General features: G+C 42.7%; 1 protein-coding gene across 2 annotated transcripts in view; it reads left to right on the forward strand.

The window, feature by feature from the left end:
- ARHGAP26 (Rho GTPase activating protein 26) overlaps positions 1-26,394 on the forward strand; it is a 309,239-nt gene that overhangs the window by 179,140 nt on the left and 103,705 nt on the right. For both annotated transcript variants that reach the window (XM_074960515.1, XM_074960514.1), the window contains exons 15-17: positions 4,854-4,941; positions 7,736-7,794; positions 13,910-14,015. In XM_074960515.1, coding sequence (XP_074816616.1) covers positions 4,854-4,941; positions 7,736-7,794; positions 13,910-14,015 — 253 coding nt within the window. The remainder of the gene's footprint in view (positions 1-4,853; positions 4,942-7,735; positions 7,795-13,909; positions 14,016-26,394) is intronic.

Raw genomic sequence — 26,394 nt, forward strand, 5'->3', positions numbered from 1 at the left:
AGGGTAATCAGCTGCACCCAGCAGTGTGCTATTTGGCTTTAGTCGTCCTCATATGCTTCGGAATTCTATGTTTCCTGCAGGCCGGCAGTCAAGCACTTTTTCAATTGCATCAGAAGGACCCGCTCCAGTTTTCAGTGAGATCAATGGAAAGACTCCCATTGTCTGATCAGGCTCACTTTCTATTCTCATTCATATCTGGGTTATTTTCAGTCAGTGTCCCGAGCTTGTAATCAAGGCCTAGGGTTTTATTTATCACTCTTCATTGAATATAGGAAATTAATATAGTCAAATTCACCTACCAATTGAGATTGAGAGTTAAATTAGACAGTAAACAAACTCAGAAATGGAATGCAAACAAGCACAAAAGCAATGGGAAGCATGTAATTGTGCCTGAAAGAGGAACTTATTCATGCCTTTCTCCCTCTCAAACGGTGACCAGACAATGCTTTTCGATCCTTACCTGGAGGAGCCAGGATCTTCACTTGTTATGCAGATTCCATACGTGAGCGTTTACCTGGGTTACCACCAGTGGTGCCAATTAATGCAAATGTGATGGTGGTTTTTAGTGTCATTTGGTTTTAATGGTCAGTGACAGTTGTCATGACGATCTTTGGAACATGGACAGTTGTCTGCTAGGAACTGGACTGAAAATGCCCACTCACTTCACATAGGTCACTGAACAGCCACCTGATGGTAACTGATTTCAGCAGTCCTTTAGCCCTGTAGCACTGGGGTACAAAATGCTAGAAGTCTGCAGGAAGAAAAAACTGGTTCCTGCCTTTTTCAATCATTATTTTACTGTAATGGCATTAGGATGTTTCACCAGAGCTTCCACAGAAACTGATAAAATATTGCCTTAAATATTGTCTAACTACAAACAGTGACTTCAAAAAAAAGCCCTCGCTCCCTGATCTAGTTGGAGGCTTACAACGATCAGAGAACAGGCAGCATGACTCCAGGTTTCTAAAAGCACAACTTCCTCTGCAGTTGTTTCAGATCTTGGGTTTTGGAAGAAAACATCTTGTTGGCCAAAGCCTCATATTCACTCCGTGCAGAACAGCTGCATGTGGGTTTGTTTGTTTGTTTGTTTGTTTCTTTCTTTCTTTCTTTCTTTCTTTCTTTCTTTCTTTCTTTCTTTCTTTCTTTCTTTCTTTCTTTCTTAAAAGGAATTTAAAAAAGAAATACACAAAGGGAGGGGAGGCCCACCGAGGAGATGAGGGGAAGGAGAGGAGTAAGTGGTGTTTAAAAATAAAAACAGAATAAATGAACAGGCTCCTTCACTCCAGATAGGTGCACCATATTGAGCTTAAAACCCATTTTGGCCCCCATATGCTGTTGTGCTCTCAGGCCATAAAAGCCCTCGAGCCAGCCAGAGAATTCCTCTGGCAGAGACATTGTGAAGGCAGCACAATGAATGTCCCATACATGCCAGTGTAGGGGGTATGCCAGGGTCTGCAGATGATGGGGGTGGGGAAGGCGCTGTGTACTACAGAGGTTCTCAGCAGATTGGGTTGAGTGCCTAAGTTTCTTTGGGGGCCATTTCAGCTCCTGAAACAGCCCAGGATTAGGAGGGTGCAAAATGGCTTTAAGCCACTTACCTCCCCAGCCCCCCAACTCCTTCCACCCAATTGCAAAGTTTATATTGTGCCTCTACAAGGTGCAGCACTGAATTGCTCCCTGTGTTTTTACACTGCTGAGGAGCCAAGAGGGTTTCCGCTGATGGCCTTTTATATGAGCCCTCATGATGCCAAGTGTAACAGCCTGTCTTGGGTTGGGGATGACTGGGCCACCTCATGGAGCCTGGGAGAGCCTTTCCTGAAATCATTCAGCAGAGGGTGCGGAAGAGCCATTTACAGCTGTTCATTTACCTGTCCTCTCTCTGTGTGCGCCAAGCTGCTTCCACAGTCCTCCTGGGCACTGCTGGGGTGGGGGAGCCAAACCTGGCAGTCTCCACAAGTGGGCTGAGCAGGTTGTTGGACCAGTGGAAACAGAAGAGTCAGAATGCTGAGGACCCAGAAGGATAACAGCATTGCCAAATATTCCCTTCATGTTCAGGGCCTGATCTGGTGAGGTCTTGAGCGTCTCTAGCCATGGAATAAGGAGTTGAGGGCACTCAGCAGGATCTTGCATGACTCGTCTCTACACCATCAATTTCACTGCTAGTTAAAGTTTTGCTCCCTTTTATTGGGGGAATGCTTAACTGGAGGCCTGGCTGGACTGTAGCAGAACCACGAAGCAGGCTCTGTTAGTGCTTTTTGCAACCGGCCCTAGGAGGAGCCAGTGGGGAAGGAGCATTCCTTTGGCAGGGTGGTAATAGTGGACAATTGGTCTTTGTGGGCTGGAGGAAGGCAGCCATCCACAGCCTCAGTGGATTCCCTCTGTGTGTATCCATGCCAGCCGGAGGAAGATGTTTTTGTGTGTCTCTTTGGCCAGAGGAAAGGGCTGGAGAGTAGCCACTCACCACGGCGTAGCTGGAGAAGCCTTGGGAAAATGAGCACTTTGACATAAAAGGTGAGCTGCTGGTTCACTCTGATCTGGCCACAGTTTGCGCAGCGGTTTTCTTCCCCTCTCCAACTGGTGCAATGGACCATCTCTCTTCCTGTGCTTTCATGGTGGCATGTGAAGGAATGTGTGGATTTGGGACTCATAAAGTTAAAAACAGCCCTGGGGCAGGGCTGGTGGTTAGTGCTTTGCACTGCCAAGCAGGAGACATTGGCTGCCACTCCTAGCTTAGGCGTCTCACTTTCTGGGCTGCTAAGTGTTGAGCCCAGTGACTGCCTGGACGAGCTCCTGAGTCCAAACCAACCCTTCCTGGGCAAAGATGGTGGCTGCAACCTCGGGAATTAGAAGGTGAACGGCAGAGATAAAGCTGCACAGTGCGGAGGCATGCATGCACATGTGGAGGGCAAGGGTCAGTGTGGGAAAGGAAACTGCTGATATGAATATGAACACACAGCACTCAGAGACTGCCAGAAGAGTTTAATTTGTTCCCAGGTAGGTTCTGAGGATCAGAAGAGTCAAACTCCCAGCATACCAGAGAGATCTACAGGGAGGTGCAGAAATTGGCAGCCCTTTTTGAAAACAAAGATTGCTTGGGAGTCTCTGGACAGGGCTGGCCTGGAAATGAAGTACATTAAAATGGAAGTGCTTAAGCTCTGAGAAACTTGCCTAATATTGCTATAAAAAGCCTTCTAGCCTGACTGTTGTTTGAGTCTTTTTTTCCTCTGTAATGTTACATAACGTTTGTTTGGTTGGAGGCCTGGCGAAGGCTAAATAGCTGGTTTACTAGATGTGGTTCATGCAATGGCTTGCACATGTAAAACTTGCCAATTTCTGCTCACTTAGAGCCAGGCTCTGTCTTTTGTTGTCTTGCTGTTTGAGCCGGATTGCCCCTAGAATGAAGAGATTTGCAGTAATATTTGACATCTCTCCAGGGCTTGCTCATGTTGTGGAAGTTGAGAAGTTTCTGTAAATCTCTGCATGTGACTCCAGGGATGGGGAGGGATGAATCAGACATTTAAAAAAAATCTTTAAGGATGCCAAGGAACAGTCTGCTGAGAAGAGGATGTAGAAAACTAATAGAATGACATCAAGAGGCCAGAGGTGAAAAAACAGACCAAAATATGATTTTTCTAAGCCAATAACCCGCCCAGCCTGTGCCGCCTTCCCAGACTCATTGCTCTACAACATTTAAAAATAGGGTTTGGTATTTCTCCCCTCACTGTGATACAAATAGAGTAAACAAGAATACGCTGCTTTCCCCATCACCCGTATGCCTATAGAGAAAGCTGACGGTGTATAAGCTTCCTTGCTGTAGAACTCTGCCAGCAGGGTCCCTGCAGATGTTCCTGCTTTTGCAAGCCAATGGGAACTTTATGGCCTGAGTTCTCCCTCCACCTTCTAGCAGCAAATGTCAGGCTGGCAAAAGCACTCATCTGGCAGCAGGTTTCTGGAGTGGCAACCTAGGGTCTACCAGGTCAAGTGACACAGTGGATAATTTGCTGACACGCTGTTGTGCCAGTGTCCTGCTATGTAGTGCTGTCTGCGCCAACTTTGTTTCCTCCTTTTACTCCAGCCGCAGAACAAAGCGGGTAAAGCGCATGTGTAATTTCCTCAGTTGCCAGCAGGGCTAGGTCTAGTGGTGGTTCTGCCCTGGGCAAGCAAGCAAATGTCTTTCTTTTCCAGCCAGCAGTGTCTCATGCACACACTTACTGAATGTCCTATTGCCCCTGTTATTTGGTTGCTCTGGGCACTTGCCTGCTTTAATTGTATGATACAGCTGGCCCTGGTTACTAGCAGTCACTGTCTGTTCCCCACCACTTATTTGTACTGCTGTGTGCCCAAGTCACTTGCCAGTCATTTAGGCATGCCTTGCTGCCATTGTCCTTCTATTATTTTGATGTATTTATTTATACTGCAATTGTGCCCCAAAGTCTAAATTAAACGGCGTGTGTCTAGTCTGTCTGCCTCTGTCTGACACTTTTCCGCTTCCATCGCTGCAGTACCTAAGCACAGCAGTGTCTTGAAACCCTTTTTTATTGTCACACTTGAAACAAAACTGTTGGTCCCATCAGCCATGAGTGATGAGCTCCTCTTCTTTTTGCTTTTGAACACATGCAAGTGAGTCCTAGTGTCCAGCCTGTGGTCACCATCTTCGTCCATATCCATGTAAGCAGGAACAGCTCTCAAGGCTCAAAGTATTTGCTGGTGTTGGTTATTTGGAGAGACTATTGAGAAACTGAGCAGTGGGATCTTCCTTCAGAGTAACCCCACAGTAGCAGCTTTGGAGGTGACTGTGTTGTTTAATGTGTTCTCTTTGAGCCACTCATTCTTTTGTTGCCTTTCTTCCCTAGATCCCAAAACAGCTTCTGAAACAGAAACGGACATCTGTGCTGAGTGGGAGATAAAGACTATCACCAGTGCACTGAAAACTTACTTGAGGTAGGGGAGAAACGCCTCCTGTGTTCTATGTCTCCACAAGTGTGTTCTGTCATGTCCTGGGGATCTCCTCGCCCACTACCCGAGCTTCCTGTCAAGAGAACGAGTTTAAAATAACTAAGGAAGAGACTGTTCTTAAAGAATCCACCTTGGCTTTTCCACTGAACCCCATGCATGCTTGGGCAGGACTTTGGAAGTTTACTGAATACTGTACAGATGCTAAGGTGGAGGGTCTATTTTGGTCAATTTCACGGTCATAGGATTTAAAAAATCATAAATTTCATGATTTCAGCTATTTAAATCTGTAATTTCACGGTGTTGTAACTGTAGGGGGCCTGACCCAAAAAGGAGTTGTGTGTGTGTGTGTGGGGGGGGGGTGTCACAAGGTTATTGTAGGTGGGTTTGCGGTACTGCTACCCTTACTTCTGCGCTGCTGGCGGCGGCGGCGCTGCCTTCAGAGCTGGGCAGCTGGAGAGCAGCGGCTGCTGGCCGGGAGCCCAGCCCTGAAGGCAGAGCCACCCCCAGCAGCAGTGCAGAAGTAAGGATGGCCTGGTACGGTATCGACACCTTTTGCTTCTGCGCTGCTGCCTGCAGAGGCGGGCCCTCGGTCAGCAGCAGCTACTCTCTCTGGCTGCCCAGCTCTGAAGGCAGCAGCAGAGACGTAAAGGTGGCATGGTATGGTATTGCCACCCTTACTTCTGCCCTGCTGCTGGCAGGGTGCTGCCTTCAGAGCTGGGCGCCCGGCCAACAGCCACCGCTCTCCGGCCGCCCAGCTCTATAGGCAGTGCAGAAGTAAGGGTGGTAATACCATGACCTGCCCTAAAATAACCTTGTGACCCCCCCCCCACAACCCAATTTGAGAAACACTGGTCTCCCCTGTGAAATCTGGTCTTCTGTGTGCTTTTACCCTATACTATACAGATTTCACAGGGGGAGACCAGATTTCACAGTCCGTGATGCGTTTTTCGTGGCCATGAATTTGGTAGAGCCCTACTCATGTGGTACAGCCATAACTTATAAACACTTCTTATTATGTACCTCACTGTTACGTTTGTCTGTTGATCCAGGCTTTTCCCTGTAAGCGAAGACACAATGCATTCCAGTATGCTGCTGTCTAGCAAATCTGTTGTCCTGATGGTTTAGTGGCAGAAAGTTCAGTGTTAGTTTGTATTTCCAAAAGGACCATGAAAATTCATAAGGCTTTCTTTGATATCTAGGCATAGAACTGTACATGTGGGTACAGTCCAACCATATGAAAACTGATGCCCTTGTTGCAGCTGGGTTATCTTCTATTATTGTATAAGTATGACATGTAACATCATTTACTGAAGCACTAGTCCAGAGAAAACTGATACTGTGGAGAGGAATGTTAGAGCCAACACCACACTATTTCCTTTGGTGCCTCCTTGAGATTAATTTCTTCCTGGTATTTATTTAGTAATAAAGATATGCAAGAATTTGTCAGTAATTAATAAACTACAAACTTCTAATTATGGCCCCCTTCTCATCCCTAACCTTCATTTTTATTGCATTGCATTATGCATTGACAGGTAATATTAGGCTGTGTCTACACTGCCACTTTCAGCGCTAAAACTTTTGTCATTCAGGGTTGTGAAAAAACACCCCCCTGAGCGACAAAAGTTTTAGCGCTGAAAAGCTATTATCATTATTAGACAGCGCTTTATCGCCGGGAGCCGCACTCCCACCGCTTGTTCGGGGTGTGTGGTTCTTTTTTTTTTTTTTTTTTTATCGCCAGGAGAGCTCTCCCCCAGTGATAGTGTGTCTACACTGCCCACGTCACGGTGCGGCCGTGCTGTAACATGGGTAGTGTAGACATACCCTTAGAGATGGGATGAGCTGTCCACAGACTGCAGTGGTGGTTCCTAATCCAAAAAGAGGGATATCCATTAGTTTGCAAGTAGCAATACGTATTCTGTTATGCAGAACATGCTTCTACCTGCCATGTCTGTATTTTTAAAGCATAAGAGATTGAAACAAAATCCAGCATGGGTGACAAATGTAGTTAGGTTGGTCGATCTCAGCCTGGAAGATCACAAAGCCCACACATAACTTTTCATGAATGGCAATCTTTGCTCCCGAGAGTTTCTAAACTGTTAGCACAGGAATAAAGTGAGAATATGAGACGCAGGACTGGAATAGTAGGTCATTTCACAGGTCAGGACTGAAGTGTATAGGCAAATCTGAGAGGAGCCCTATGAGTAAAATATCAGGGAAGCTGCAGGACAGGATTGCGATCCATTTTAAAATCTGTACGGAGAGAATTAGCACAGTACTACAATGTGCCAGGCATAGCCTTAGCCACTGCTCTTGGTCTCTCGGTTTCATCAGCACCAAAGTTTACACAAGCTTTCCTTCAAAATACATGTTAAGTTTTCCATGCACAAAAATGGTTGGATTGGAGATGATGATCATTAGAATTGTGGTGCTGTTTTCTGTGACATATTTTAACATCAAGTTGCTGTAGTATTTCGTTATATATATATAATACAAGGTTTCGAGAATATCGGGAGGTTTGGCCTGTGTTATTTCTTTTATATATCTTGGTAATTCTGCAGTGGTAATTGATTCAGTTAAAGAGAGGAAAGGAAGACTAAAACAAAGCCCCCTCTGTATTTTATGTTTTTCCTGATGAGAGGAAACTAGTTAGGAAAGTTGGTATTGCTTAGTGGTGCCCTTTATGATTTAAGAATGGGTTTATGGGAACAGCAGACTCCAAGCTGCATTTCAGTGATTATTTTATTGCTCAAATGTGTATGTATTGCTATTCCTATTCCAGAATGCTCCCTGGACCACTCATGATGTACCAGTTTCAAAGAAGCTTCATCAAAGCAGCAAGTAAGTTTTTGTGCATGTGTGTTTTGTCACAACCTTCTAAAGGAAAAATTCCTTTGCAAGCAACTGAATGTAACCCCAATGCCAGTACTCTCCCACTGAACTCCTGATGCCAGATAGACTTTGGTTAATGCTGTAAAACAAAATCAGAATTGAGATGCAAGGGGCATGTTGTTGGGTGTACTGTTTAAAAACCAAAAAAATCACACACACAAAAACAGAGTCTAGATGCTGTTGGGTGGGAAGTGGGAGAAAAACATATTGGTACAACAGATGGGTTATTGGAGTTCTAATTAGTTGTATTTTTCAGTCCTAATGTCATGAAAACATAGCTATGTATGGGTGGAAGGGACCTCGAGATCATCTAGTCCAGCCCCCTAGGCTGAGGCAGAGCCAAATAAAACTAGACCAACCCTGACAGGTGTTTGTCTAACCTGTTTTTAAAAACTCTACAACCTCCCTTGGAAGCCTGTTCCAATGCTCAACTATTCTGATAGTTGGGAAAGATGTTCCCAATATCTAACCTAAATCTGCTTTCCTGCAGATTACACCAATTACTTCGTGTTCTGCCTTCAGTAGACACAGAGAACAGTTGATCACCAACCTCTTTATAACAGACCGTAACATATTTAAAGATGGTTATCAGGCTCCCGCTCAGTTTTAACCTTTCCTCACAAGTCTGGTTTTCTAAACCTTCTATCGTTTTTTTTTTTTTTTTTTTTTGGCCAACCTCTGTACTCTTTCCAATTTGTCTGCATCTTTCCTAGTGTGGCACCCAGAACTGGACACAGTGAGGCCTCGCCAGTGCCGAGTAGAGCAGGACAGTTACCTCCCATGTCTTAAATATGACATATTCCTGTTAATGCACCCCAGAATTATATCTTTTTTTTTAGCAACAGCATCACATTGTTGATTCATATTCAATCTGTGACCCGCTATAACCCCCAGATCCTTTTCAGCAGACCTAGCCAGCTAGATCCCCATTTTGTACTTGTGCATTGGCTTTTCTTCTCCTTAAGTGCAGTGCTTTGCACTGTATTTATTGAAATTCTTTTTGTTGATTTCCAACAAATTCTCCAATTTGTGAAGGTCATTTTGAATTCTAAGCCTGTCCTCCAAAGCGCTAGAAACCTCTCCCAGCTTGGTGTCATCTGCAAATTTTATAAACATGCTCTCCACTCCAAACTATCCAAGTCATCAATGAAAATATTGAATAGTACCAGACCCAGGACAAAGCCTGGCAGGTCCCCTTACATATACCTTGCCAACTCCCACCCTGTTTGACAGCAAACCATTGATACTCTTTAAGTATGGTCTTTCAACAAGTTTTGCACCCATCGTATAGTAATTTCATCTAGACTTCATTTCCCAAGTTTGCTTATAAGAATGTCATGTGGGACTGTGTCAAAAGCCTTACTAAAATCAAGATCTATCATGTCAACAACTTCCCCCCTATCCAGTAAGCCAGGTACTCTGTCAAAGAAGAAAATTAGATTTATTTTGCATTATTTGTTCTTGACAAATCTATGTTGGCTATTACTTAAACATATGAATGGCCCTACTAGGTCAGACCAAGGGTCCATCTAGCCCAGTATCCTGTCTTCCGACCGTGGCCAATGCCAGGTGCCCCAGAGGGAATGAACAGAATGGATAATCATCAAGTGATACGTTCCCTGTTGCTCATTCCCAGCTTCTGGCAATCAGAGGCTAGGGACACCATTCCTGACCACAACTAAAGATCTAACTCTATCACGGAGGTCACGGACTCCATGACTTAAACTGACCTCTGTGACTTCTTCAGCTTCAGCCAAAACAAACCTAATCAATGGCAGGGCTGGAGCAGCTGTCAGCCTCAGCCCAGGAGCAGTGGTGAGGCCAGAGCAGTGGCCCAGGGCCACCAGATCAGCCCCCAGGGCCAGAGCAGGGGCCACTGGAGCAGGGGCAGCAGTCAGCATCTGCCATTGCAGGAGCAGCGGCTGGAGCTGGAGGTCAGCTGCCGGAGCAAAAGCCTGGGACCGGGTCAGCCCCCGGGGCTGGAGCAGGAGCAGCAGTCAGGGCCAGAGTAGCCCCTGGGACCAGCAGTCATCTCCTGCCACAGGAGCAGCAGCTGAGCTGGCTCAACATCACAGGAGGAGTGGCAAAGCTGGAGCAGAGGCCAGTGGTCAGCCTCCAGCGGGGTCCGACTGTTAGTCTTTCCTCCCCTTTCTGCCCCCCGGCGTATTTTTAGTAAAAGTCATGGACAGGTTGTGGGATTCTGTGAATTTTTGTTTACTGCCCGCGATCTGTCCGTGACTTTTACTAAAATACCCCCATGACAAAATCTTAACCTTATTTATAACACTGATGTCTAGGACCTTATGAACATAAGTTGTACCACTTTAATTATATTGGTATAATTGGTATAATTAAAGCGGTACAATTCTCCTACTGCAGATGCAGCTATACCAGTATAAAAGTGCTTATACGAGTACAGCTTATTCCCACATAGCACCTTTGTATCAGTACAACTGTGTTCCCACTAGGGGTTGTAGCACAATAACTACTTCAGTTAAAAACGTCACACACCCTAATCAAAGTAGCTATCAGTACGAAATGTGTGTGCAGTTCAGACTTACAGGTGACAGTAGCACTTATTAGGCAGTGCTTCTCCATTAATCTAATTCAATCTGTGCTGTCTTCAGAAGTCCATCTTTATCATCCTTTCTTGCACTGCTTTTCAACAGTCCTTCTGTTTTACCATTGAGGTTCATAGTTCTGATCAGCTGTTATGTAGCAGTTTGGTTCTAATTGCAGTGAAGATACAGCCCCATGAAATGAATCCCCCGCTCATTTAAGCAGCGATAGTGACAAGTGGATGTTAGCCGTTGAAGTCTCGTTATAGAACACAGATGCGTTCCAAATTCCTACTACAGTTATAGGAAGGGTTGGTACAACCACCTACTGAGATTGCCTGTCACTTCCCATTTTTAGACTCTGTTTTCAGTTGCCTATAATTTTGTCACACTTAACTGTTTGAGCATAAATTTTCCATGAAGTGTGTACCTCGGGCTGATTTTTTTGGGAAAATATCAGCTAAATTGGGTGCCTCGTTTCTGAGAATGAGGCAAGGGAAAAATAAGGGGTTTTTTTTGCCCATGTTAAAAAGTTCTGGTTACCTTTTTCTTTCCAAAGCTCTAGTGCCACCATACTTTTTAGGAGGACTTGAAATTTGGTAAGGGATGTCAGTGGGTAGCTTTTGCCGTCCCCATGAAAATCTGCCCAAATTTGGCCAAGTTGTAAGCCTTTCAAAAATTGTAGCGCGTACATGCTTGGTGGAGACTTCTTAGATTTTAGCCTCTAAAGTCCCCAAAGATTCATCTGTTCTATACATGCTCCACCCCCTCACCTCCTCACAGGAGTGTTGTGAAAATAAATTCACTAATATTTGCAAAGCACTCAGAAATGAAGTGATGAGTCTAGGAAGAGAAAAGTCTATGAAGAAATAACAGGTTTCAGAGTAGCAGCCGTGTTAATCTGTATTCGCAAAAAGAAAAGGAGTACTTGTGGCACCTTTAGAGACTAACCAATTTATTTGAGCATAAACTTTCGTGAGCTACAGCTCACTTCATTGGATGCATTCAGTGGAAAATACAGTGGGGAGATTTATATATACAGAGGACATGAAACAATGGGTGTTACCACACACACTGTAAGGAGAGTGATCGCTTAAGATGAGCTAATACCAGCAGGAGAGCGCAGGGTGGGGAGAAAACCTTTTGCAGTGATAATCAAGGTGGGCCATTTCCAGCAGTTGACAAGAATGTCTGAGGAACGGGGGGAATAAACATGGGGAAATAGTTTTACTTTGTGTAATGACCCATCCACTCCCAGTCTCTATTCATGCCTAAGTTAATTGTATCCAGTTTGCAAATTAATTCCAATTCAGCAGTCTCTCGTTGGAGTCTGTTTTTGAAGTTTTTTTGTTGTAATATTGCGACTTTTAGGTCTGTAATCGAGTGATCAGAGAGATTGAAGTGTTCTCCGACTGGTTTATGAATGTTATAATTCTTGACATCTGATTTGTGTCCATTTATTCTTTTACGTAGAGACTGTCCAGTTTGACCAATGTACATGGCAGAGGGGCATTGCTGGCACATGATGGCATATATCACATTGGTAGATGTGCAGGTGAACGAGCCTCTGATAGTGTGGCTGATGTGATTTGGCCCTATGATGGTGTCCTACACAAAGTAAAACTATTTCCCCATCTTTATCCCCCCCAGTTCCTCAGACGTTCTTGTCAACTGCTGGAAATGGCCCACCTTGATTATCACTGCAAAAGGTCCCCGCCCCCCCCCCCCCCCCGGGTCTCCTGCTGGTATTAGCTCATCTTCTGTGATCACTCTCCTTACAGTGTGTATGATAACACCCATTGTTTCATGTCCTCTGTGTATATAAATCTCCCCACTGTATTTTCCACTGAATGCATCCGATGAAGTGAGCTGTAGCTCACGAAAGCTTACGCTCAAATAAATTTGTTAGTCTCTAAGGTGCCACAAGTACTCCTTTTCTTTTTATGAAGAAATAAGCAATTCTGTCTTCAGTACAGAGCGGGAATACTGCTCAGTAAACAAGGGCCACACATTGAACAGTGAGGAGAAATCAAAATATTGAATAGCTGCTCATTAAGTGAGCACTGTCCATTTTGTGTACTGTATGAGGCAGGGGCTCTGTTGGGTGGGTAATTATGGTAATTGCAGACCTTATTAGATATGAGGGTGTTCAGTGCTGTTCTTAGATATTGAATGGTTAGCGTTTGGGTTAGGAATCAGGACTCCGGTTCCCTTATTCTTACTCTGTCACTGACCTTGGGCAAATCATTCAAATTCTCTATGTTTCAGATTTATTTCTGTGAGATTGTCTGTTGCCTTCTAAACTCACAGGGCCATTGTGAGGGTCAGTTAATTGTTTGTAAAGAGTTTAGCATCCTTGAATCTCAAAACAAGTAACAGGTACGTAGCTGCTGATGTTGCTAGTCTTTCATGTAGTATATTAATGTGCTGAAATGACTCCATTTGAACCTGCCCTTCCTGGAAGGGAAAGGGAGGGTGAAATATCCAAAGAAGGACTTTTAACAAGATGACTTCCAATGACTTTCTCACCAAAGGCCTCATGCTATAAATGAAATGCAAATATTAAGATATTTCCACTTTTGTGAATGAAATAAGGATGACCAGTTGTCAAAACCTTTCTAGCTATCGGGCTAAAGATACCCTTATGGAGATTGAACATGTATTATACAAGCACATTCAGCTGCTTTCTCTGTTGAAACAAGCCAAATGGTAGCCACTTGAATTACAATCAGCCTGGTCTCTGGTTGTAAGTGCCTTCGCTTTGCTTGGCATTTTGTCAACCTGCATCCTCGGTCCATTAGTTCACCCCTTTGGTTTGTGTGTCCCTTTTTTTAGAAACTTTTTTTCATCATGGGGGACTACATGGGTAAAAAGAAACCTTAGAATTTTGAGGACCCACAGTGCAGCTGAATAGAGAGACGATGCAAAACCAGGGGTTCATGCTAGAGTTGGTCAGGAATTTTTCAACAACTGTTTTTTTTTTGGGAAAATGTCAATTGTCATAACCAAAACTTCAAAGACAGACACCCCTTCTTCTCCCCTCCTCTCCCCCCCAAGTAGCCAGTAGCCTGGTGATTACAATGTGGAAGATCCAGGTTCAAGTCCTTCCTTTGCCAATTTCAGTCTCTCCTGTGTGAGCTGTTCCGCTTAGTATAAATAATTAAATATTCCCCGCAGGATAGACTTAAACCTGAGTCGCCTGCATCTCAGTTGAGTGCCCAGTCTGTCTGGTGCAACAAATATTTAATTATTTATCTACAATGGAACAGGTCCAACAGGAGGGATTGAGAGACAGAGACTGACTTGGTAGCTCGACTATTGGCCATTCTGATCTCTGAAATCTTGAAAATCTTCACGGGATGGGTGAACCATTTCCCGCCCAGGTGTATTCAAGACACCTACATCTCTGATTGAATCTCTGTCCTGCTCTGGGTGGTTTTTTCTGTTTAAAAAAAAAAAAAAAAGGCAGGTAGCCGATGGAATAATCTCCTTGTTACCCAATGTAGAGCTGGAGAATCAGGAGTCCAGAATCTCCGAGATCCACAACCTTGTTCATCGGCTCCCAGAAAAAAACAGACAGATGCTCCAGATGCTCACGAACCACTTGGCAAAGTAAGTGTATGGCTTTGAGATACTTCCTTTATTCCCTAAAAGTTAATAGTCCTAGGAAAAATTTCTTGCATCTGTGTGCAGTCTTGAGTCAGATCTGACTGCATCACGGTAACTGAAAAGCTGTGTGTGAAAGAATCATTAATGCAAAGAAGGACATGGAGGAGATGCAGTAGGCAAGAAATCCTAGCTTTCTGATGGCTGTATATGATCACTCAGCATTTGTGGTGCTTCAGTCCTACATTAACCACTTCACTGCTGTGTTGTTGTTTTAGATAGAATGCATGTGCTGTGCTGATGGAAATGTACCATTGCTTCCAATGGCATGTTAATAGGTGACGGTTGTAGAGGGGTTGCGATGGAGAGGCCAATGTGATGCGGGTTAAAAGCAAATCAAAATTATAAAGAGATCAGAGTTATCACAGTGATGTGGAGGACTACATCTCCACATCATATATATTGTCCCTATGCAGCCTGATTCATCACACTGCCAGTGCTTCGGTCACCGTGAAATGTTTTGGGGCAGAAGGTTTGGTAAAGTTTTGATTTTAGTGATGGGGTGGCCGGTAATCTGCCCTCATAATTACCATAGAGCTCATTGGTTATTGTTTAAAGAAGTGAAAACACCACCCGGAATGACTGAGCAGTTCACATGCCAGCTTCAGGGATAGGAGATCATACCTGGCCATTCCTTCACCATGTATACAGGAAAGGTTAGCAAGGACTTGAGGAAACATTGGAATGAGTTAAGCGTAGGGTGACCAGATAGCAACTGTGGAAAAAACGGGACGGGGGTGCGGGGTAATAGGCGTCTGTATAAGAAAAAGTCTCCCAAAACAGGACTGTCCCTATAAAAACGGGACATCTGGTCACCCTAGTTAAGCGGGCTGTAAATAAAAATTTGGGAAAGCATAAAGCTATCTATTTAAATAAACACTTGAAATGTGCTTACAAAAAAAAAAAAGACACCAGATGCTTTCTTACGACCTTTGTGCCGGTTCTGTGGAACCAGAGCAAGGCTGTTTAAAAAGCAGAAAAGCTGGTTTAGATCGTAGTTTCAAAACCTCAGATGCTTACAGGCCCAAGCCAACGGAGAGGGAGTTCCAGCTACTTCCACCAGCCAAATATGCACAAGGAGTCTCATGACTGCTTCAGTGCTTTGCATTATTTTTTTAGTGGTTGTTGTTTTATTTAAAGGAGAACTCGTATTTAGTCACTGTGGTATTCGGAGGGGGGAGGGAAGGAACCAGGAGAGCACAGTGGGCTTTGTGCTGTTTTAGCAGAGCTTTGTTAAGAGGGAGAAGAGATTTAAAAACAAACAAACAAATAATATGTGTGGGGCAGACTTTATTTTTCAGGGTAAAACGCCGTTAGCAGTTTTTCCCATTACCTAGCTCCTCCCAGGGAAAGGCAGAAAGTCACTATAACTAAAGGCTGCTTTGCTTCTTTTTTGTTTTTGTTTTTTGGAATTGGAATATTGAGCTAACAGGGCCTGCAGAGACGTTCACTAAATTCTAGGGAGCATTGCCCGCATGTGCTTGCTAATATTAATATATAGCTGTATTGTTTTGCTTATAAATAAGAAGGTATCCATTTGTGGTTGGGGTCACCCTGTCAGTAATTCCTGAGACACAATCAGGTTATAGGTTTCAGAGTAGCAGCCGTGTTAGTCTGTATCTGCAAAAAGAAAAGGAGTACTTGTGGCACCTCAGAGACTAACCAATTTATTTGAGCATAAGCTTCCGTGAGCTACACCTCACTTCATCGGATGCATGCAGTGGAAAATACAGTGGGGAGATTTTATATACACAGAGAACATGAAACAATGGGTGTTACCATACACACTGTAACGAGAATGATCAGGTAAGGTGAGCTATTACCAGCAGGAGAGAAAAAAATCCTTTTTTAGTGATAATCAAGGTGGGCCATTTCCAGCAGTTGACAAGAACGTGTCAGGAACAGTTGGGGGGGGGGAATAGTTTTACTTTGTGTAATGACACATCCACTCCCAGTCTTTATTCGAGCATAATGTAATGGTGTCTAGTTTGCAATCAGGTTATAGGCTCTCGTCAAATAGCCAGCACTCATTACAGTCCTTCTGTCATCCTCACATATGAAAGGTTTCAGAGTAGCAGCTGTGTTAGTCTGTATCCGCAAAAAGAAAAGGAGGACTTGTGGTACCTTAGAGACTAACACATTTATTTGAGCATAAGCTTTCATGAGCTACAGCTCACTGAATGCATCCGATGAAGTGAGCTGTAGCTCATGAAAGCTTATGCTCAAATAAATGTGTTAATCTCTAAGGTGCCACAAGTCCTCCTTTTCTTTTTTCTACATATGAAAGTATTTCTTCTCCCACATTGCTATGTGTAGCCCCTTTGTCTAGTGAAGCTCATGTTGCTGTAGTAAAAGACACTTTCCCTCTGCCCTGGAGGCACCATCTCTAGGGATAGAGGAGGATAGTTCAGTCCCTTCGGCCTGTTCAATTTGTGACCTCACTGCTGAGGCTGTTGACAAGGGGGATAAGTAGTGCCAGTGGCAACCTTTAGTGGGATAAATGGGTGTGCAATTGATTTTAAGCTTTATCCTTCACTTAGTATCTGCAGAGGATAGTTGGGGCAGATATTGTGTGTGTGGGAGCCATGGGAAGAGAAGGGGAAGTGTGCATGTTGAGGATGATTTATGGAAAGGGAAAGATGGCAGTGTTTTAGGGCTAGGAGATACAGAGCAGACAGGATTCTTTAAAAAAAATTAAAAAAAAAAATCACCTTCCAGTGGGTAGAAGAAATCATCCCCTGGATTGTTAATGCACTTTGCTAATGCATACACTGCATGGTTTGCACACACAGAGGACCAGTGTCTCTCCCAATTTCTCAGCAAAGATTTAATAGTAGAGTGTGGCAATGAGGCTTCACGTTACTGAGACTTGCTACTTTCACAAAACACACTAAATAGTATCTTTTGCTAGAGCATTACAAAGGTCTCTAAATATGTGTAAACTGCATTGGTCAAATAAATGAACAGGACTCCTCTTGAGCTATATTATATCTGATGCATTGTGTTTGTTTTCTAGCTAATTTGCAATAGAACTCTTAGCAATTAATGTGGACTCGCAGGGTTCTACTATTAATAAAATTGCTAATACAGTTGATACATTTGACATGGCAATTATTAATTAAAAAATTAAAGATCAGTCTCTCATAAGCATCTCTAAATTCTTAGGACGTGTGAAGAAGCTCATTACCTAGGAAATGCTAAAACACTTACCTTAGCTAGAGGAGTGGTTCTCCTAGAGCTGGACTCTTAAATGCGGGAGGCTGGGTGTGGTAAGTGGTACTTAAGAGTAGAGTACTGTTTTCAGTCCCCACCTGCTTTGTACACACACACAGGGACAGAAACAGACTCTTCAAACCCTGGGCGAAGGTGGGTTTTGCTTTTGGGCTATATGACCACTTAAAAGAAAGTGGAAAAAGAAAGATGCAGGCGATGGAAGGGTGGGTGTGGGGGAATGCACAGAAGAGAGCAAACCATAGACAGGAGAAAGGGAGAATGAGAAGGCTAGAAAGAAAAAATTAGATAGATTTCAGCTGCTAGGTTAGTACGTTTTACTTTATTCATGTTGCATATATTTTTGTTCGTTTTTCCAGGCAGTTTTATATTCTAATCATTTAAAATGCACATGTGCAGCCTAAGTTAGGACTGTTTCAACAGTAACCAAACACTGTTTCCTCTTCCCTCTTGACTTTTGCCTTTCAGACCCAGTATATTGGAACATACTATCAGGTTAATCTTTGGTCCATTAATAGTTTAAACCTGTATTTCTCCTTCACAGACACACACTCACTGTTTCTGTGATGAATCTAGCTTTGATTTACTGTTACTATAGGAAGATAGTGATGTTTGTTGTGATTTACTTAGGAGTATCTCTGTAAGAGGCAGGGATAACCCATGCTGACTTGAACTGTCCCAAAGTTTGCAGCTGTTCTGGTCTATGTCAGCAGGAATTTACCACCTAGCATTTCAGCAGAGGCATCTATAGTCGTTACAGTGACACAGATGACCTGTCAAAGTGCCTGGGGTTTCTGTTTCAAAGGTGGTATGAAAGCTGAGAAAAGAAGCTTAACTGAAGTCCAAAGCGTTTTAATAAGTAAAAGGTTAAAAACCAAAAACGGTCTTGTGAACACCTTGTTACTGTTTGAGTTATAGGATTCTCTATTGTTTAATCCATCTGTTACATCTCAAACACTTTCCTCAGAGGGTTCCAGGGTTTATGGAGGAATTATGCTAGGCGAAGAGCAGGTGCAGAAAATGAAATTTAAAAAGCGTTCAATTAAATAGAGTATTGCATATTTCAGGAGGATTCCGCCATCCCTGCACTCTGTTTAGAGTTTGGTGGATACATTGTGACTAATTTTTCCTAATAAAAATGGTGTAGTACTTTAGTGCTGGCATATGACATTTGTTTCTTCACGGCAGTTTGGCTGGAAACTCAGTTTTCTTTCAGTTGTATGGAAACGTCTGTTACAAAATAGGTCACTGCAGTGTTAGAATTGTGCCAGGGCTGAGCCCTGTTAGTTCAAGACACAGCCCGGGAATGTCTCATGAGTGGCGTGAGTGTGTGTTGAGGAGGTTGGGGTGGGGTCAGGATAAATAAAATTGATCTTTCCCCCCTGTAGCTTTTCCATTTTGGTATCTGACACAAGGTTGTAATTTTGATCTGTTACAGTTATCCACTTGGAAGGGCCAAAGACTGTTATGCATAGAAACACAAACAAGCAATTATATTAAAATTTTTTGAAATCTGTGAAAAAACTTTATAACTTTTTTTTTTTTTTTTTGCAAAACAGCAGAACGAGTTTAAAAACATTTCATATAAAATCAGATGGAGTTAAAGCTCCTTGTAGAAAAAAACTTCTGGGATTTTTCTTCTTTCTGGGGGGGAAGAGAGGCAGCAGTTAATCTGCTATCCTCCACTCTGGTAACCGGTCATAAACCAAATGCCATCTAGCAACTCGCTTTTTCTCGTATATTTTTAAGCCTTTTTGTCACTTAAATCCCTCTTGGGCCCTAACACCTATCCTTAGGGTTGGTCTACACTGAGATTTTTGCCCTAGTTTGAACACTTGGATATCAGTATAAATGCATAAACACTAAAGGATCACACTGATTTAATCAAATAGTTCTTTCTTCTACCAGTTTAGTTAAACCAGTGCAAAGCAGAGTGTAGTCAAGCCCTTTGTTGCCAGGTGTCCAAGAAACTGTGCTGATTACACTACGTCTCAATCTCTGGAACCAGATTTCACTCCTTCCCCCTTTCTTCCCCCCCTTCCGCCCCCGCCCAGTGTTTAAATAAGGAGTAGATGCTTTGGGGATACAGAACGGGAAGATTTTGATCCATTTACATTTCAGGAATTAGAATTTTTAGTCTCATTGATTTATTTTTATGTCTGAGAATTTTTTGTTGTTGTAGCTGCGAGAACCATGCTCATTAATAAATACTTTGTAGTTCTATAGCACCTTTTTCATCCAAGGCTCCTGAGGCGATTTTGATGGTGTTTCCCCTTGAGACTCATATCACCCATTGCTGTTTGTCTTTCTGTCAGCAAACATCTCCTGTCAGTCTGAGGCAACATACTTGCCATTTTCTCTGGGCTGTGCATCTATTTCCTTTACTTGTGAAAGCTCAAAACAACTAAATGTATCGTGTCTAAAGTGTATGTACGTATATTTAGTAGAATTAATTCTCTTTAATCATTCACAGCTGCAGCCTGACCAATGGAGACTTGCTCCCTGTGCTTTTGCTACAGTAGTGTATTTTTGGCTTTCAGGTTCTAACCAACATAGTAGTGATCACTACCTGTAGTACAGATTGTTCTCAGCCTTGGTTTCTGTTGGTTCTGCAAGGCAGCAACTCTCTGATGTCAGCCAAGAGTGGAGGTTACACAGAGATCTTTTTACATTATGGCTCGCTAACCTGTAAGTGTGGGGCTGTGCTAGAATGAAAGAAGATAGGAGGATGGGATATGAACTGGAAGTAGAATAAAACTAATTCCAAACACTTTTATCAAGGTTTTAAATCATTTTCTTACTAAAGGGTCATTGGCAAGAAAGGCCTCCAGGGCCATGTGCTCAAATATAATATAGCATTTGCTGTATTGTTTGTGTTGCATAGTCGTATCTTTGACCTGGGTAGCATATATACTTTTTGCACTTAGGGGAAATGAACAATGCTGCAGGCCTGCTTTTGGGCAGACCTAAATATCCTGGTAGAGGCCATGTTTCCCCTTGGTATTGAGTATGGCACTTAAGTCTACACTTTCAGCAAGTGACTAGATCAATAAATCCTCTCACTGAGGCACCCGTTCAGGAAGATGAGCTGTTGCAGGGGTTTTTACTTTGGAGGCTTTTTCCCCTAAAGGTGCAGCAAGCAATCAGGCAGCTTCTTCTTGACCTGGCTGGCTCTGATTTCATCCTCCTGGCTGCTGTTTGTGCTGCTGATTGGTAACTGTTCATTTGTTGAGTTTATGCACTGCTTCCAGAAAGCCATTCTTGTCTAGTTTTAGAGTAACAGCCGTGTTAGTCTGTATTCGCAAAAAGAAAAGGAGTACTTGTGGCACCTTAGAGACTAACCAATTTATTTGAGCATAAGCTTTCGTGAGCTACAGCTCACTTCATTGGATGCATCCAAGCGAGCAGATCGAGGGACGTGATCGTTCCCCTCTATTCGACACTGGTGAGGCCTCATCTGGAGTACTGTGTCCAGTTTTGGGCCCCACACTACAAGAAGGATGTGGATAAATTGGAGAGAGTCCAGCGAAGGGCAACAAAAATGATTAGGGGTCTAGAGCACATGACTTATGAGGAGAGGCTGAGGGAGCTGGGATTGTTTAGTCTGCAGAAGAGAAGAATGAGGGGGGATTTGATAGCTGCTTTCAACTACCTGAAAGGGGGTTCCAAAGAGGATGGCTCTAGACTGTTCTCAATGGTAGCAGATGACAGAACGAGGAGTAATGGTCTCAAGTTGCAATGGGGGAGGTTTAGATTGGATATTAGGAAAAACTTTTTCACTAAGAGGGTGGTGAAACACTGGAATGCGTTACCTAGGGAGGTGGTAGAATCTCCTTCCTTAGAGGTTTTTAAGGTCAGGCTTGACAAAGCCCTGGCTGGGATGATTTAACTGGGAATTGGTCCTGCTTCGAGCAGGGGGTTGGACTAGATGACCTTCTGGGGTCCCTTCCAACCCTGATATTCTATGATTCTATGATTCTATGAAATTGGTTAGTCTCTAAGGTGCCACAAGTACTCCTTTTATTCTTGTCTAGGACAGTCTGGAAATTTCCACTTGTCTCTGGGGCCTTTCGGTTGCTTATCTCTCTCATACGTTCTCTCCCCAAATGTCCCCAAAAGTGGACAAAAGACCACAAACCAAACTCTCTGGACTTTGCATGGAAAAATTAAACAGAGTTCCTCCTTCTTTTGCTGTTGTCTCTTTCCCACTTCAGTGGGAAATTTTAATTTTGCCAGATATTCATGTCCTAATCCTTTGGACTGAGACACAAAACAGCCCTGGACTGAGATCTGGACCTGCTCAAGTTCATGATTAACTCCTAGGAGAAATCTCAGTTTATGATCTCCTCGGTGCTTACTCCTACTGTGGAATAAGAAGAGAGTCACCCCATTAGAAGTAATCGTAGTTCAAACATAGGTTGTTAAAAGCTCATTAGACTTCTTCAGTGTTGTTTAGTTCTGTGCCCATCCTGGCTGATATAAATGGTAGTCAGCAGGCATATCAGGAACTTCTTTTCGCCCTGTCTCCTAATATAAGAACAAGAGATAATGCAATGAAATTGAAAGGTGAAGAATTTAAAAATAAGAAATAATTTTTCTCACAATGCATAATTGGACTGTAGACCTCATTACCACAGTATAACATTGAAGGGCAAGTAGTTAGCAAGATTAAAAAGGGGCTTGGAGTTTTACATGGATAACAATATTCAGCATTTTTATAGTAAATACTTTTAAAATGTTTTGAAGGCATATAGAAGCTTATGCTTCAGAGTTTAAGCAAATCTTTAACTACCAGGATTTAGGAAGAAAGTCTCTTTGAGGGCAGATTATCCCAAGTCTGCCTACTGCAGGGTTCTTTGCACCTTCCTCTGAAGCATCTAGTGCTTGCCAGTGTTGGAGATAAGATACTAGATTGGATGGACCATGGGACTGACCCAGTCTGGCAATTTCTGTATTGCTATGTTGTTTCAGACTCAGCTGAATGTATAGGCCCTTTAAAACAGGTGCCTATTGATTGCTGACAGTAGATCTCTGATTTCTTGGAACACACTGGGGTTCCCACACTGAGCAAGCTTTAATGTTCAGTATTTTTGTGTGAGAAGTTTCATGTAAAAGTTCAAAACAATTAAATTTGTCCGATTTGCGTGATGATCACTGAGCACGTGCAGGCACACCTGCCCTTGGAATGAGATTATAAGCACTTGGTGAAAGTTGCCACACCAACCTTTGTGCCTGCCAGGGCTTTTCCTTTGGGTAGCCCTGCACCAGAGTAGTTATAAGTGCGAATGTCAACTTTCAGTTTTGTTCTTCTTCCCCAAGCTAGTAATATAACATTATTAGTGGCTTCATTCTCTTGATTCAAGGAGATAATATACCAGAATGAATCCAGAGAGCAATTAACAATGGAACGCATGGTAGCTAGCCAAAAACAATTGCAGAACTAAACACTTGATGTGGTCTGGTTTAGTTACAAAACTGCATATAGAAAGTATACACCTTATGTGTATGTGTGCGCATGTGTGCATATATAAAATACAAATACAGGCAAGGGCTTTCAAAAGTAAATAGTGATTTTGAGTGCAGTGTGATACCTTAAGGGGGCTTCATTTGCAAAGGGTGAGTGCTCAGGGTTTTGGAAAATCAAGCCTCTTTCAGAGGTCTTAAGTTGGCACCCAAAAAGTGTGGCACCCAGAATTACTAGTCACTTTTCGAACTCTTAATGTGCATGTGCACACACTCTGTGTGTGTGTGTGTGTGAGAGAGAGAATCCATCTTCTAACTAAAAGATACCTTTAAATATGTAAGAGACTAGGTGGAGTGAGGTAATATTTTTTTATTTTTCTGTTGGTGAAAGAGACATGCTTTTGAGCTTGAAGTGTAACTTTTGTAAGTTTTATTGTTATCACTTTTCCTTTCCACATCTGTCTTCCTGCCTATGGAACTCTGTTCCAACTTTTTACATCCAATGTGTTGAATTAGCAAGTAGTACTTCAGTCTGTGGTATTTTTAGGGCTATCCAGGTTAAGGGCTCACTGTGGAGAAAACTGTTGGAGGATTTGCTTTTAAAAAAATACTCTTGATTTGGCAGACAGAGAACTCGGTATACAAAAATACTCCATTCCCTACATAGTAAGTCTCCTTTCTTTTGCCAGGAATTTATGAGCTGGTGTGAAATTGGAACCTTTGCTCCAGCGTGCCATATTTTTTTCTACTGTTTATTTTTTTCTTAATTACATTTTTAATTAGTTTTAATGATGGTGGAAGGTGCCAGATTTAATAACTCTGGTCTTGAAAACCAGCCGGACAAGTTTGGATAGGAGTTGGAGCCAGATGGAGCCAACAAAGGGGATAGAACATATAAGATGGCAGAGAAGGTGGTAGGGTTTCTCTGCCTAACAGGAGAGTGTAGTCATCCTGCAGCACTCTGAACCCCATAAAGATTAAAGAGTTTGGGCTTAAGAAGATTGCAGAAGAATCCAAAATAAAGTTAGTAGTATTTTTCTGTAGCTAATGTCTGTTTCCCCTTGCCTTCCCAATTGGTGGGTTGAAGGGGGGCAGCAGGGAAAGTCCAAGAGGAAAGAGAGAAGCAGAAGTAACAATTAGCATGTATTTAGTCCCTTTATCTCAGGGGTTTTTTGACACCTTTTATAGACACTAACTTATGAATCCTCACAATATCCCTCTGAGGTAAATGTTATCCCCATTTAACAGATAGGGAAACGGAGTCACAGAGATGAAGTGACTTGCCCAGTGGCACATCGAGTCAGTGGCAGAGCTGGGACTTGCACTCAGAACTCTTGATTTCCAGTCACATGCACCAGTGCATTTGCTTCAATGAGACCTCAAAACAGACAAAAGAGTGCCAATCAAAAACTACGTTAATCAGAAAATAATGCTGGTTCTTCAATGGAAGGATACTCGTACTAAATCATCCTGATTTACCAAGCTATGGTCATGAAGCAAGCCACAGTCGAACCTAAACTAAATCCTTCTTCTAGCAAGGGAGTTGACAAATAACATCTCAGACCAGTGATTATGATCAGAGGCAATTGATCTAAATGAACAAATAATAATTGATTTCTATATTGTGCCTGTCAATACAAATTATATACACGTGTAGTACTTTTGCAGTACAGCCATCTCTGGGGTTGGAAATAGCAGCAGGTGAAGAACAGCGGAGTAGGGAAATTTAGATTGTTGACTCCAAATAGAACCGTTGCAAAATGTGCATTGACTCATGAATGCCCACCCCCATGGACTAAAGCATTTAAAAATCTATCTGAAAGACCTCCATTTAGTAAGCGCTGTGGAATATAATTTTATTTACTCAGAGGGATAAAGGGTTGTGTTTCCCTTCCTAGGTTTAAAACCTGTCATTCCAAGAAACTCTTTCAAACCATCCCCTTGAGGTACTTGCTAATTGGAGACAAGCCCATTAAGAGTTATAATAATGCTTTTGATATTAAGGTTTTGAGTTTATTAGCACTCACAACAAGTTTCTTTCTTTCTTTCTTTCTTTCTTTCTTTCTTTCTTTCTTTCTTTCTTTCTTTCTTTCTTTCTTTCTTTCTTTCTTTCTTTCTTTCTTTCTTTCTTTCTTTCTTTCTTTCTTTCTTTCTTTCTTCTGAGTGGCAAATCTAAAAGAGCAGAACCAGTTCTCTGTGACTTGAGTTGCAATGAAGAACGAAGGGAATTGGAAGATGGAGGCCAAGCAGAGAAATCTGGAAGTGTGAAGGCATTGTGCATGCTAGATAGAATGGATATGAAAGTACTTGCTTAACTGAAGCTTGTTGTATATTGTCATGCAGCTTGTCATTCACAGATTCCTATGAGAGGCATGAAATCCTTCAAGCATGCTCCTCCTCTTCCATCAGGTTTGGGTTTGTGAGGGCTTTGGTTTGTTTCAAAGTTGAAGTGGCAGAGGTTGAGGAGATCATTGTGAAGATTAGTTTGAAATCTTAGAGCGACCACTTTGTGTGGCTAATTTAATTATTGTATTTAACTGAAACCACCTGCAGCTGCTGTAAAAAGACAAAGAACGTCAAGGTCCATATTTATTTCCCTTGCAGTGCCTCTTATAGGGAACCATTTCAGCTGCCAGGCTTGTTTAAACTCTCACATATTTTAAACATTAACAGAATTTGCACGTTTTGGTTTCCAACATTTCAGCTCCCTTTGCTTTTTTGGTTTTTCTTTTAGCCCCTCTATGGGATGTTTTACTTCTCGCCTATTTCATTGAGGTTCTAGTTTCTTGTACAGTGGAACTTCCACAGAAATTCAGAGTAATGTTGCTGGCAGTTGTTACATATGGAATACATTCCTGGATCCCATGCAAACAACTAAACAAACTACCCAGAATGCTGTGGTAACCCTTGAGTCTAAAATCAGATTTTGGAGTAGAATAGTCTACTGCTTGGGAGCCAGATGTTGAGATCCTGGCTTATCCCTTACTCAGGCAAACTCCACCTGAAGACGATGCAACTTTGCATAGGTAAATTGGGGTTCAAGCTGAATTAGGACCTCAGGGTGTGGTGTTTTAGTTAGCAAGCAAGGTGCAGAGGAGAAGATTGTTAGTGCTGGGGAAACCCAGAAACTTAGGGAGTGGTGATATTTCAAAACCAGGTCAAACTAGTAGTCACTGAAAGTCGTAGCATCTGGTTTTGGTTACCTATGTGAAAATGTTTGGAAGGTATCGATCCACTTCCTATAGGAAAGTGTCCACATCAAGTGCATCTATTCCATGATTGGTACTACAGATATTGGCATCCCTATCGGGCTTAGAAGGGCCAAGAATTGAAAGGGCAATGACTAAATTATCTTCTTGCCCACAAAGAGATGTCCTGCAGGCCAGAGTCTGGGATGCATTGGTTCGTAAACCTGCTGCTGATGTTCTGCAGGTGAGCAATAAAAGGGGTTGGACTGTCAATCCAGCACTTTCAGAATTGCTCTGTTTTTAAAAAAAAAATTTACAAATATTTAGTAATACTTGAGAGTGCTAGCTAATAGAGATGGCATACATGGTAAGACCTGGAGACTGTTGGGTAGTCTAATAACAGAACAGGCTTGGATCAGACAATGTTAAAATTCTGCCAGATA

This window comes from Natator depressus, chromosome 8, assembly GCF_965152275.1.
Source record: "Natator depressus isolate rNatDep1 chromosome 8, rNatDep2.hap1, whole genome shotgun sequence".
Classification (NCBI taxonomy): Eukaryota; Metazoa; Chordata; order Testudines; family Cheloniidae; genus Natator; species Natator depressus.